We start from the raw sequence: 13,882 nt of genomic DNA on the forward strand, positions 1-13,882 counted from the left end.
AGATTGAACTGGCTTGAAAAAACCTCGACTGTATTTATTACTGGATTTAGCAGAGCTCCAGTGGCAGAAGAGTACCAGCGGCATGAGTGGTCATAAAGAAAGGTGATTATTGGAAAAGAAAGGTAACACTATACAAAACTAAAACTAAATTTAAAAGAAACCTCGTTTGTTTCACGCACACCTTTGGTGGAAGGAGAATGGGCGGTGGGAGGTTAGAGAGAAAGGAGAAAAAAATGGCAGCGTCTCTACTTCGTGGATAATGGCGAGGGAGCGGAGTAAGGGGACTCGAAATGACATCCGAGTTGCGCTCCGAGAGACATTCGATATGCGCCCCAATCGTCATTGGGTTTGAGCCGTGAGTTGCACCTCGATTATTCCTAAATGATGCTGCAACTCACGGCTCCAATAGAATTTCGCTTGATGGTGGTGTTCGCACGGATGAACGCAGACAGACACTGGGAGGTACTAGGGTACTCCGCACCATTCCAGGTGAGGCAGTAAGCCGTTTGACTCTAGAGTACTAACTCACCGTCGCTGCGCAATGAGTAAGACGCTTGACACTAACTCTGCCTGGTCTGTCATACACAGGCTTAAATCTTACCGTTGCGTCTGGGATTTTTGCGATTGTAAATGTATGCGCACGGACGCGGACGAACATTTTGCGGAGCTAAGGTACTACGCACCTAAAAACACGGGAGGCGAGACGCGCAGGCAGATTTATATACATGACAAAATAGGACTGCTAAGCGGAATTTTAGGTCTGAAGGTCCAACATTTTGTGCTGGGTGGGGTTAGCCCATATGCGTGCGGGCGCTGACTTTCACTCGTTCACTCTTAAAAAAAAGGTAGGCGCATTCACTAACAGAATACTAACAAGTTACTTGTCCCAGTATACACTAGGTACTTAGTAACTGGAGTTAGTAAATGTAGTACTAGTAATGGCTACTAACTAAAGCAGGCAGTAAGCACCACTACCTTAACTAGTAAAGTCCTAGCAATAGCACCCTCCTGAGCTACATGCATTTACTAACTAACCATGCATAACCTAGTGATAAGCACGACCTTAAGCTAGTGATAGTACTTCCCACACTTAGTTAATTTACTAGCCATGTAGTTGCTCCCACTACGTCCGAGTGACGGTATTTACTAGCTCAGAGGTGAATGCATGCATACAGGCATGCAGTAGCAATATTTTTCTAAATATAAAAAATACCTAAAAAGGTATATCTTTTTAGGTATTAGCAACTTGCTACTTTTTTTCTAAGCTACATTGTGGCGTATACAACCCTCCTAAAATGAAAAGACAGGTTTTAGGATGCTTCATTCAAACTTTATTTACATGAATGTACACGCTCAGGCGAGCTTCTCCATGGAAGAGATTGCACTGATTACCAATGGAGTCAATGCCTTGGAACTCTTCAACTTGAAGAAATGCTCCAAAAGTGCAAAAAAATTCTGGTTTTTTGGGCTGTACTTCACATTGAACACCCAGTATACTTCCACGAGGTGGACGAGGGCCCCCGTCATGTCGAGGGCTTCCACTTGGAAGTCTTCGAAGGCTGCCCAAATCGTCCTTGCCATTTCTGGCTTTTGGCCACCCAGGAGGAGCGATGGGTAGACATCCTGTAACAGGCAGTTTCAAGGGATGACAATAAACACGTACAAACAAAAATCAAAGCAAAAAAAAAATTAAAGCAGTTCAACTTCACGTGAAAGCTATGAAAAGGGCAGAGCAGTGATTCACCATAGGGGTTGTGGTGCCATTTTTTCGCTTTTTGCTCCCACCCCTCATGCTCTTCCCTCTCCGTCTCTCTCCTGTCTCGATAAATTAAACAGAGGATTGTTCAATGCAATTCAAATTTCCCAGACGTGGCAGTGCTTGCGTAACTTCTCTTGGAACAGCTTGCATTCTTTTGTTTATCTTTTGTTTCTTTTTCTGCCTTCAACTGCATGAGTGGGAGTACTGTTTCTTTTCCGCTTCATTTCATCTAGCACATGCTAAAGCCTTGCTCAACTATTTTGAAAGCATCGTTTTTTTTCGGTGGCGGTGGCCACTTTTTTTTCCACTTACTGTCGTAAAAACCAACTCAACGAGCATTCTTAACTAAATGGATGCGGGGACTGCAGGTTATTTACAAATACTTGGCCTCAACTGCGCCTGCAGTTTTCTTTGCACTAAATAATGGGGACATGTACGACAAGTGCCAGAAATTCCAGGAGTTTCGAACGGTACTGCTTATATTAGCCTTTTGTTCACAAGTGTCCTTATTTTTTGGCCGGAAGGCTGGGTCCACGACGCAGCCTTACTGCGGTGGCTAGGTAGTGTCACCACGGATGAGCTATGACGACAAGCCGGGCCCCTAAAGTGCTCCGCACTTAGAATATTACTTACAGGTCCGTCCAGAAAGTGGGGCCGCTCCTTGACGAGCCGGGGGAGCAGCTCGATGACACCGACGGCAAAACGATCTGGAAGTTAGTAACTGCATTACATACCGTGCCAAGCAGAAATAGAAAACGAGCTAGGTATTTTTTTGATGCATCTTCATGAAATAAGTTCTCACGTCTCCAGTATTCCCTGAAGCTATAATTCAGCAGAGCACGCAGTCCCATTCCCCCTAGTTGTGGTTTGTGGGAAAAGAAAAGGAAAGGAACTGGGGATATTTTTGAGCTCAACAGGGAGCTCACCTGCATATAACCCAGTGTGGGGGAAGGACAGTAGAGAGGGAGTGAAATGATAAAGTAGAGAGAGACAGAAAAATATAAAGGTCCTGCATACACAGAAGGGACAATAGGCTAGCGTAGCCAGAAAAACATTGAAATCTTGTTTTGCTCCCCAAAATGGCCATAGCGTTGAAGCTTCCTACCACCTACATTTTTTCTCATTTCCATCAAGTGTGTCCAGCTCGGCCTCCAGTCTCACAACTGCTTCTCGTGCCGACTTCATGCGCTTGCAGAGGTGGAGGCAGCTCTTTCCATGCGTGTTTACAAAATCAAGGAAGGCAGAATCCAAATCCACATTTGTGATTTCTTGGAATTCTTGGTGGAGCTAGAAAAAAAGGAATCAGAAATAGTTATGGCAAACTGTATGTTGTTACGCCAGTACACTAAAAATCTGCGGCTTAACGCAGTACAAACAGTAAACCGAGTACATCACCATTTCCCCAAGAGTCAGAGCCGGGTACTTCTGGAGAATTGCAGCTGTTGTTGGAGCGCATTCGTTTATCCACTTGCGACGAGCAGGCCTTGTTTTTTTCATCGAGTCGGACAGCTTTTTGATATCCGGGGTCCTTCTCTTGACCTCGGCTTGCATGGCACAAATATGCCCGTTTAGGGACTCCAGGCTTTCAGTGTTCACCTCATCCGAGATCTGCCAAGCAATCACGCGTCAATAGAAGGTTAAAAACACCGCACAAAATTCCTTTGCACTGCGATACAAAAGTTTTCTCAATAGGAGAGCTATGAAAGTAGACATATTGCCTGAAGCATTGCAGAAAGACACAGGTTTATCAGTCAGTATCATTTGACAAGCTTGGATTAATTTTGACCACCAAAACTGCAAAACAAAGGTTAAGAGAGCCAGTACAAGTTCTGCAAACAAAGCACAAACATTAAAAAAAAATGACCTTGCTAACTACATTTACTTACTACTTAGCATAGGCTGGTACAGTATCAGTGCTACTCATGCTGACCCCAAATGAAGACTTTGGAAACCATTAATAAGTGTGTGCTTTATAGATGTCAGCTTTCGCGCTTTTTACTTCTGAGGTTTTAAGAAGACTGATGATGAAAATCACAAAAAATTGCAAGTGCATTAAATGCGTTTCAACCATAACCGTTCAGTATAACATATCTTAAATTCATTTTAATCTTTGCATGCACGGGAAAGCTCATATTGAATAATACCCTTTTGCAACTGGCATGAGCATGATGCCATCTGCTTCTCATGGTCCCTAACTGCTAAAGTGAGGGCCCCCCTGACTGGGCCAACATGCTGGCTACGGTTGGAGCGCGCTGCTCCAATGTGTGTACCATGTCCCGGTTTTCAGGCCTGACGTCATGCCGCCACACCCAGTCTGGACACTCGTGTGGACACACAAGTCTGAACACACGTGTGTGTACATGTACACACACGTACATACATGTATGTACACACACACACACACACACCCAGATCAGCTGTGGTGCGACAAGAGTGGTGTCATCATAAGCCGCCTCAGTGTTCGTTTTGTCAAAACCTAAACTGACAAAAAAAAGGCTATAAAGAATTGTTTACGCTGCGAACGGTTGTCTAAGAACCATCCTATGATTAGTGGGGGGCAGGCACCCACAACAGCGAAAAAAAAAAAAAATGCAACACAGAAACCTAGAGTCAGGACTCCGTTAACAAGCACTAAAATCTTAGCATACAGGCATGTATGTGTTTTAACAGCAGAGCTGTTGCACAAGCCGCAAGTTTACTGTTGCAAGAAAAACTATCAAAAAAATTCCGAGCCCTCACAAGTGTGTGCCCCACGGTGACCTCAGACATGTGTCCCTCCCGGCTACTTGGCTCGCACAGTGGCTTTAGCGGGGAAAGAAAAAAAAAAACCTACTGGACTATTGTCAAAAAGTACCGCACATCAAAAAAAAAAAAAAAAAAGGAAAAAAGAAAAACACCTTCACGGCTAATGCTTAAAATAAAAACATCCCCTGCTTGGGAAAGGTCACTGCCGCTGCCGCATTTCTCAGAAGCCATTATGGATAATTGGAGACATGGCTACGAGTGCCAATCCTTCCAGAGACAATTTCTAGATCCCGCCTCCACTGCCTCAAGTCAATAACGAAGAGCTGGTGGACGCCTACAATGCTGAGGATGACTTTGCATCCACTGCGAAGACTACGACAACCTCTTCGATGCATGCGGCAGGGATTACTAGCACCGCAATTATGCAAATAAACAATGATTCCAAGACTGAACTATGTGTTTGGCAATGGTCCGCTACTACAGCTTCGCCATTCAAGTCTTGTACTTGAGTGGAAGCTTTCCCGAATTTTTTTAGACGATAGTCTTTCTTGGGCTACTTAAAGAAATTTTGGTCTGTCTGTCTGTGACTTGATTCAGCCACGCGGCCAAAGTAAAACAATGCCTGCGAGTCACAGCTAAATCTACCCATCTAAGTCCAGTGTAATGTTCATACTTGTCAACATTGTTGAAGAACAAAACATTACGCACATATAAGACAACAAATCAATACAGAAGTGATATTTGCAGTGTTCCTTTATAAAAAGTCATACATGCTCGATTTTCACGAAATTAAATACTTCACCAACTGCAGAAAAAAAATTCACTCTGCCGTCGCCTGTTGTCGCCCACGCCACTATAGTGTCTTGCACCATTTTAAGAAATCAAGCGGCAAAAGTTACGAAAGGTTCCACTAGGTAGGTTCCGCGTTCTGCTTGGAACGCACGTGGACTAGGGAAACGCTGTTCTATAAACACTGAAGTAGGGTGCCTCACTACACGCGCATCTCCGCCATACGGCAGCGCTGCCATATTGAGGCACCTGGCCTGGACCAGTGGAACGCGGTAAATTTAAAATGATTTAAGCAAACCTTTGGCGTCTTTACCTTGGGAGGAGCGCGACGCAAGATGAACAACATGACAGGTGAGCGGGAAAGCAAAGGGAGGTATTTACTTGGCAAAAGTCGATAACTTTTGTCGACATTTGCAATGAAAGGGGCAGATACGCGGCCAATTTTTTCACTCCAATTGTAAGACCATGGCCTCAACTGAAAATTCAACCCCTTGCTTCTACAGTGCCCCATGTGTTTGTAAGATCACGGTAAGATCAGTCAGAGGTGTCATAAGAGCTGACATTTAAAGAAACAAATTATCATCCCTTTTTTATACTCCTGCTATGTCCTGCTTAAGTTTCTACACTGTTCAATAGTACTTTCAAACTAACACCTTTGTTTTACTTTTACAGAAAAAAGCTCATTAATTGGAACTCCTAATTTAAACTGATGCCCTGGTCCCAGCACAGCCTGTATATTTCAATGCGGGACCCGATAATTCGAACGAGGTGGTATCCAGAACGGTTAATTTGAACTGGGAGTCCCTGGTTTCCATCGCTCCTTGCAGAAGTAGTCAGCCCAGTGTGATTACAATGTGTTGCAGATCCAAACAAAATCAAATTAACTACACATGAAAAACAACGAAACAAAAAGAAAAACAGCGCAGTGCAGGCTATGCTGCTGCGACAGCTTATTTTGCTTCTGCAGTGGGCGCCGCACCGCCGGCGCCACTGCTTCTGCCACAGATTTGTCGCAAACCTGCCAAAAACATGTAGTAGCGCCTAATTCGCAATAATAAGTCCAGAAGTGGCTTCTTTAGAGCAATTTTATGGTCCCCTCAGAGTTTGAATTAAGCTTTTAGCATACACAATTACGTTGAATCATATCGCATCTTGAAAAAGCAGCGCATAAGGGATGGGACAAAAGAAGAATAAACGACGACGCAGCGCTGAACTCTCAACAAAATTTTATTGAAAAAAAAAAAAACCAACACACATACTATACTGCACTCTGGAGGGCCACGTGGCTTCATATCTTGTAATCCGCGATTGCATCATAAGTAAAGCATTGTCAGACTACACGTGCCAACTACCTCACAATGCGCACCGCGACCAGACAGCAAGACAAACTCTCACTATCACGTTGGCAAACGTGATTACAACACTGACAAAAAGCACGCGCCAAGGCCAGCAGTAGTGCGCGTCGCGTCTAGTCAAGAACACAAATTCACTATAAGCTACAGACACAGAAAGAACGCTGATGCACTAGTCTCTATTTTTTTCCTAATGTGATGCACTTCTAGAATTTCCCGTACACATTGATCCTTGTGTTCAGCAATTACCACAGTGTCTTGCTTGAAAGACAGGGACACCCCCACACTTCGCCCAATGCTGAGCAACATGGGAATACTTGTCCCCTTGCCACGTGCGCTTGTGCTCCAAGAGTCTCAGGTTTAGGCCGCGGCCCATTTGCCCGATATACACTTTTCGGTAGCACGAAAGTGGTACCAAACACGCTACTGCAGCGCTGCAAGGAATGAATGGCGACACGTGTTTGATCTTGCACAGTGTATGCTTGGCGGCTCCTGATATCTTCTTGATATCCTGATACCTGATATCTTGAGTAAACATATTGTTCTCTACACCAAACAAATTAAGTCGAGTGTACAACACCGTTGACAAGAAGATATCAGGAGCCGCCAAGCATACACTGTGCAAGATCAAACACGTGTCGCCATTCATTCCTTGCAGCGCTGCAGTAGCGTGTTTGGTACCACTTTCGTGCTACCGAAAAGTGTATATCGGGCAAATGGGCCGCGGCCTAAACCTGAGACTCTTGGAGCACAAGCGCACGTGGCAAGGGGACAAGTATTCCCATGTTGCTCAGCATTGGGCGAAGTGTGGGGGTGTCCCTGTCTTTCAAGCAAGACACTGTGGTAATTGCTGAACACAAGGATCAATGTGTACGGGAAATTCTAGAAGTGCATCACATTAGGAAAAAAATAGAGACTAGTGCATCAGCGTTCTTTCTGTGTCTGTAGCTTATAGTGAATTTGTGTTCTTGACTAGACGCGACGCGCACTACTGCTGGCCTTGGCGCGTGCTTTTTGTCAGTGTTGTAATCACGTTTGCCAACGTGATAGTGAGAGTTTGTCTTGCTGTCTGGTCGCGGTGCGCATTGTGAGGTAGTTGGCACGTGTAGTCTGACAATGCTTTACTTATGATGCAATCGCGGATTACAAGATATGAAGCCACGTGGCCCTCCAGAGTGCAGTGCATATATACGAGTGTTTTTTTAAATAAATTTAGTTGAGAGTTCAGCGCTGTAATTCATTCTTTTTGTCCCGTCCCTTTTGCACAGCTTGTTCGATGTGGTCCCAATGAACCAACTAGCCCACCTCGCCACCCTTCTTAGTCATATCTAGCTCACTATGCATTGCAATTTAATAATACAAACAAACATTTGACTTACCAAGCGACACTGCTTTTTAGTTTGACTGCTGCTTTCTGGAGCACTTCTTTTGCGGCCAAACTTTTCCCTGGCTGCTTGTACGGCAGGGATGGTGCCCATGTCTTTCCGTATGTTTCCCATCTTGTACTGGAACTGGACTTTCCAGGAGTCCTGTAAATAAATAGTCACATAACACAAGAACTTGCAATTGTACTTAATGCTAGGTAAGAATGTTAATTGGAAAATGGTTATCACATCTACATTTTAATAATAAAAAAACAAATTTGAGACTATATAAGGCAAATTTAAAGAAATCCAGGCACCCTACAGCAGAGGATGATAAAATAACTTCAACCTAGAGTAATGCACACAAGTGCCTTTTCTTGTGCCCCACATCTTAAGCCAAATAGACACAAGAGCCTTCAAACAGATGCAAAACCAGATTTATAGCCCCTCTCCCCCTTCTACTCTGCCTACCTTACAACAAGGAAGGCTACGTAGAAAACATTGAACAAAAGAGAGTAGTTTCCCTTGTCATAAAGTACCAACTAGACCAAGTTTGTATTCTACTCTGACGATTCTTATAAAGTAGTCAAGCGAAGGTTACTAGACGTCCCGCTTTGCAGGACCGCTTCTGGCGTTCGTCCCGTCTTTTTGCCCCAGTAAACAACCATGGCCCATATTTGCCGGACTGCATAGTTTCCAAAATTAGCGCCAAGCAAGTTGATAAAACCAAAAGTGTGCCGACTTAATACAAGTATATTTTATAACTATTACCTTAAAAATTTTACACTTACCTAAAGTGAAAGTTACATCTATTCTTACCGAGGGACGCTTCGAACTTTTTGCTGAACCAAATTGAAGGGACATTATTCCATTAGTGGACTATTGTCAAGCAAAACATCGAATAGATACCAGAAGATTGGAATTCTTCGGGTGTTTAGGTATCAAAGATCAGTGCAAGAGGTAACAGGGATTGTACGCTGCACTGGGATTTCTCGCGTCGCGGAACTGTCTGTTTTCCTGGAACCACAGCTCTACTGGGGGGCCTTTTTTTTTTCACAGTGAACTCTACGTGGACCTGCTATCAACATTGCGTGCAATGTTACTTGTGTGGCTGAATTTTCTGTACAACTGCGGATAATTTTACAACTAAGCCTGGCGGGTTAAAGTCCTGCAAATTAAATCCGCCAAAATAAACCAGCAAAAGACCCGAAGCAGGACTTTCAAAATAAATGCGCGTTTTTGAAGTCTGAATAGGAATTTTCCCTCAGCAAGAGTGAGGACTCATGCCAAAGTGTAGCGTTTTAAACAAGAGCAGTTCTCACAATCAAATGTTTTCTTCCAATCCTAACCCTTTGTCTTTCTACCCCCCAGGAGTATGGTCACCCTAAGTAAAGCACAACAAATTTTGTAAAGGTGTAGCCCTTCAATTTGCTTTTAGGTTTAGGTGTGGAATGCTTGTGAAAAAAAAACAACCCATCATAGAATTTTCTGTGCCAGAAAAGTAGTTTTAAAATTCTTGGGGGTTTCATGCACAGAAGCTACATCTGGGTTGTGAGCCGCACCAAGGCTCTGAATAATTTTGACCACCACAGGATCTCCAAGACGAGGCTGAAATGTCGGCACAGGGGTGTTTACATTTTTTCGCATTGAAAAACAACACAGGTTGAACCAGCGTCCTTGGCCTCGGCTGCATAACACCTTAGCCATCATGACACCATGGCAGCGGTTAACACAAAATCAGCCGAAATGATAAGTTTCAGATGTCAGCATGACAATTTCAAAATGCCCACCGATTCAGGGAGACTATCATGATCACTACACCTCAGTACCAACTAATTTCACAATACGACTGCAGCATAATTTCGTGATAAGTATTAAAAAGTTAAAACGAATGAACGCGGTGGAACCCTTGCTTTCGAATACCAGTGGGTGTGCAAGTTAACTCTGTTTTATAACTAACATTTCCGTACTTACATAGCCTGTGCCGATGGTGTCCCTGAGAACTGGGTATGTAAAAACCAGGGCTCGTGCGGCCATCTCGTACAGCTTGTCTGGATACCTGCGAGAATATTAGTTGTAAACACTGGGACTGCTGCGCACTCGCATGCTGGTACTCACAAGCTTCTAGTACGCAGGTCTGTTGCAATCCATGAAACAATGCGAGACTTTGTTTTCTTCGGCAACTCTCCAAACCGAGCATTATCGATGTCGGCTTTAATGTCAAATGGCACAGGTGGCAGCTGGTAGTCCAATGCAAAACAGGTTGGTGCAGCTTGGGATGAGCCTGCAGCTTGCAGGGCAGCTTGTGGCAAAGCTTCATCTGAATCGCTCGTATTGTCTGGTGTGCTGAAAATTCAAACAATACAAGTCCACACAATGACAACCATGTTTGCATGCAAACATACCAGCAAACGTCCACCACCTAGATAATGAAGTGTATATTACACAAGCACTTGTGCAACAGGAATGGGAAGATGTAGTTATGGAATTGTGTGCAATTACACAATTTGCATATTGAAGCAAGGGACAAGAACAAAGGTAAACATGATGAAAAGAACTACAGTTCAGCCCACTCATGAAGAGCACACCGGGAAATGGAAATCAGTTCGTTTTATGCATTATTCGCTACATCTGAACATAAAATGTGTGAACAAAGGGTAATGGGAATCGAAGATTGTTACAGCTGGGATTGCGTTAAAACCAGGTTCGCTAGTTTGCTGTAAGTGGGCTATACTGTATTTGGGACTGCTGTCAAAACTTGATTTAATGAAACTAGATCTTACGAGTTTTCTCAGCTAATGAACAAATTGGGTTCCCCGCAAGTTCGTTGATCGCAGGGTTTAACGCACCGACAGAACGCAGGCGATGAGGTGCACCTTATTAATTTTGACTCCCTGGGGATCGCTAACGTGCGCCGAAACCTCGTACACACGGGCGTCTTTGCTTTTCGCCTCCACAAGAAAAGCGGCCTGCTCCTGTCTGTGTCCCTCTGTAGTTTTCTTTGTCCATGCAGTCTTCCCACCTACAATTTATTTCCCAAGCTGCGTGCAGCGGTGTGGGTACTACGCGGCTCATCACAAAGCCCCTCATGAACACATCTAACTCCCCGCGTCATTCTATGGAGAGCGGCTGAAGGACACTTCCCCCCCACTGCCGGGCAGATGGAACCACCTTGCTAAGCTGTGAAGCTTCAGCCCTGCTGCATGCAGATTGTGAGATGAACTACAGCTTCAGCAGCCTTACTGCTTTAAAACCGCTAGCTCTCATGCTGACTGCCACTTGAGGCTGTCATATAGTGCCCTTTGTAGCACTTTTTCAACACACAGTACTACCAACCAACTTCCAAACCCTTACTGCTTTAAAACCACTACATGATATGGTGGCTGAGTGGCTAATCAATTGCAATATTGCAATACTGGACGTGAGGGCGTGGGCTTCCTCATTCCACATGCTACTTTCACACATTGTTAGACGCTACCTTTGGACGGACATTTTTCTCAAGATCTGCGATGAGTTTCATGGGAAAAAAAATTTCAAAGCATAATTTGTATCCAGATCAGACCAAAATAGCTACGACATTTCATCTTTCTGTCAAAGCTAGAAGTTGTTCAGCACTTAATAACCTCTAAGCAAAGGCTGGTTGGTCTCTTACCATGACAGTATGGGGATGTTGACTTCTTCGGTCACGAGCCTAATTTTGTCGCCGTCAGCGAACACGTGACTTTCTGGACAATCCACGAAGGTTTCAAAGCGGGTATTGTACAGCTGAAAGTAATGGAAAACAGCCGAATATGCCGTCAAACAAGCATTTATAGCTAAGTTGTTTGAGAGTGCGAAACAGCAATGTTACGCAGGAATGTGCACACACAAAAAAGAAGCGTGTAGCGTTCCGTAAATTGAAACCAGCCGATCAGACAACTACGAAAGTTGTAGTCACGAATTCTATTCTCCCTTTTTTTTTTTTTTTTTGTGGTCGAGGTTAGCGTTTTGTTTACAATTCACGCTGTCTTGATTTTTACTCAACCGGCCGAACCGCTAGCGACGTAGCCATCGCTAGTTACGCTCGACCTCCGGTAATTATTACCAGTGATTAATAATTAACAGTGACCCTGGCTAGCCAGTAAGCGGAAGCGGTTCGGCCGGTTAGGTAAGAATCAAGAAAGACTGATTTTAACGCGAGTTGTGCTTCCTCTGGACGGAACGCTTGATCGCAATCTTACTGTCATACTCAAAAATAAATACACCAGCATAGGAAAGCGCTCTAAGTTCGCTGGAAGAGATCTAACAAGTTCATGCGTCATATTCGACTATCAACTCCGAGCACGGGTCATACGACATATCCTCGTTGAAAAGTGCCAAGCACTTTGGACGAGGATTGCTAAGGCTAGCATATTCCTTTACGGTGCCGACAGTCATAGCTAGCAGACATTTGTACACTTTACAAGCGCCCAGGCCATGTTTGAGCGGTCGTTTCACGTCGACTAAGGCAGATTGTGAGGCGATGGATTGTGCGAGTTCAGTAAACACTGTTGTCAAGACGCCGGAAAAGTGCGAACACACGTGGTGTCCGCGCCACGTGCGGAATGCGGCTCAGCTATGACTTTTTAAGCCATCACACTATGCCGTAGAACTCAGCAGTAAACTTGCCACACACTTCAGAGAATTCTCACTACCCGCCCAACACCAACTTGAGCATATAGGAAACACAGCGACTTACCTCAATGCGCGCGCCTTTGGTGGCATCTTCAAAGTCGGTACCCCGCAGAGCGGCAATCAAATCTTCTTTTCGGCGTTCGCCACCGATTTGGACAACTTTTTTTCGGTCTTTGAAAAAAACCAGGCACACGTCCTCCATCCTGCACTGGCAGTCAGCCTTTCGTGCCAAACTTGACTTAATATAAAACTAACCACTTCGAACGTCGTTTGCAAAACAAACACACACGGAAAGAACCCGCCGTAGAAGCAGGTAGGTAGAAGTGCCGACATGCAGCGCCATCGAGATATCATTGCTTGTCAAGTTTCCGAAGGCGATCAGAAAGTTTTGCCGCCTAGTTTTGCCGTCCATCCGCGCCGTGGCGCGCAAAAACAAACAATCCGCCACCGTACATCACTATTGCAAATTGTTTCTTGTAATATCCGCAACGCGACGCTGCCTAACGAGCACTGTTTAGTGCGTGAGAAAGGGCAGGAAAGGACAAGAAAGACTGTTTTGTCATTTTTATCTCATTTGACAGGCAGTTATACAAAGGCGACAACGTTCTGAAGCAGTTTGTTAGTCAGTGCCACCTAGTTTTATTGTAAAAAGTAAAAAAGATAAGTTGTGTTCTCGAATTAGCCTCACTTTGCGATAAAACAGCGTTTTTATTTTGCAAAATTAGGTCCATACATCAAAAATATATTTGGAACGATCTATGCCTGTGTGTATGGATACGTTCAGCAACTGCGGCTGCTTGCAGTTGCTGCAATCCAAGCGAAGCCGTTTTTTTTTTATCCTTGCTGGTGCGATGCAGCGATGCTCTTGTGCGCGTCAGACAAAGAGTCGCGCAATTCCTGCATAATTGCGACGCTTGGTATCTGAAAATGTTGCATACATGTCCGCGCTGTGGGTTCTCGTCGCGAAAACTCTCCAAGATCGTCTGGCACATCAGAGATCACCGGAATGAGCGAGGATTTCGTGTTATGTGTGGTGTCGGAGGCTGCCCAGCAACATATAGTTGCTTTGAATCATTCCGAAAACATCTCTACCGAGAACACAGAAGCCACATGGACCTCGCGCCTTCACGAAAATCCAGTAATGCTGGGCGTCACGACAACGTTGGGTCGTCAGAGGAAGCTCGGGTGAGACATGACAACGTTGGGCCATCAGAGGAAGC

At 44.5% G+C, this 13,882-nt stretch overlaps 1 protein-coding gene across 1 annotated transcript; it reads right to left on the reverse strand.

Moving 5' to 3' along the window:
• Nucleotides 1–862: 862 nt before the first annotated feature.
• Nucleotides 863–13,000, reverse strand: LOC144167118 (uncharacterized). The gene is made up of 9 exons (XM_077696493.1): nucleotides 12,727–13,000; nucleotides 11,662–11,774; nucleotides 10,128–10,355; nucleotides 9,984–10,068; nucleotides 8,025–8,174; nucleotides 3,155–3,367; nucleotides 2,872–3,046; nucleotides 2,393–2,466; nucleotides 863–1,623 (listed from the first exon to the last, which is right to left on the reverse strand). Exons 1-9 carry the CDS (start codon nucleotides 12,862–12,864, stop codon nucleotides 1,354–1,356), a joined length of 1,446 nt encoding a protein of 481 aa, XP_077552619.1. The 5' UTR covers nucleotides 12,865–13,000; the 3' UTR covers nucleotides 863–1,353.
• Between the last annotated feature and the right edge of the window lie 882 nt (nucleotides 13,001–13,882).

The sequence above is a fragment of the Haemaphysalis longicornis genome, unplaced genomic scaffold (genome assembly GCF_048455015.1).
Source record: "Haemaphysalis longicornis isolate Haplotype H1 unplaced genomic scaffold, Haemaphysalis longicornis Haplotype H1 scaffold_2, whole genome shotgun sequence".
Taxonomy (NCBI): Eukaryota; Metazoa; Arthropoda; class Arachnida; order Ixodida; family Ixodidae; genus Haemaphysalis; species Haemaphysalis longicornis.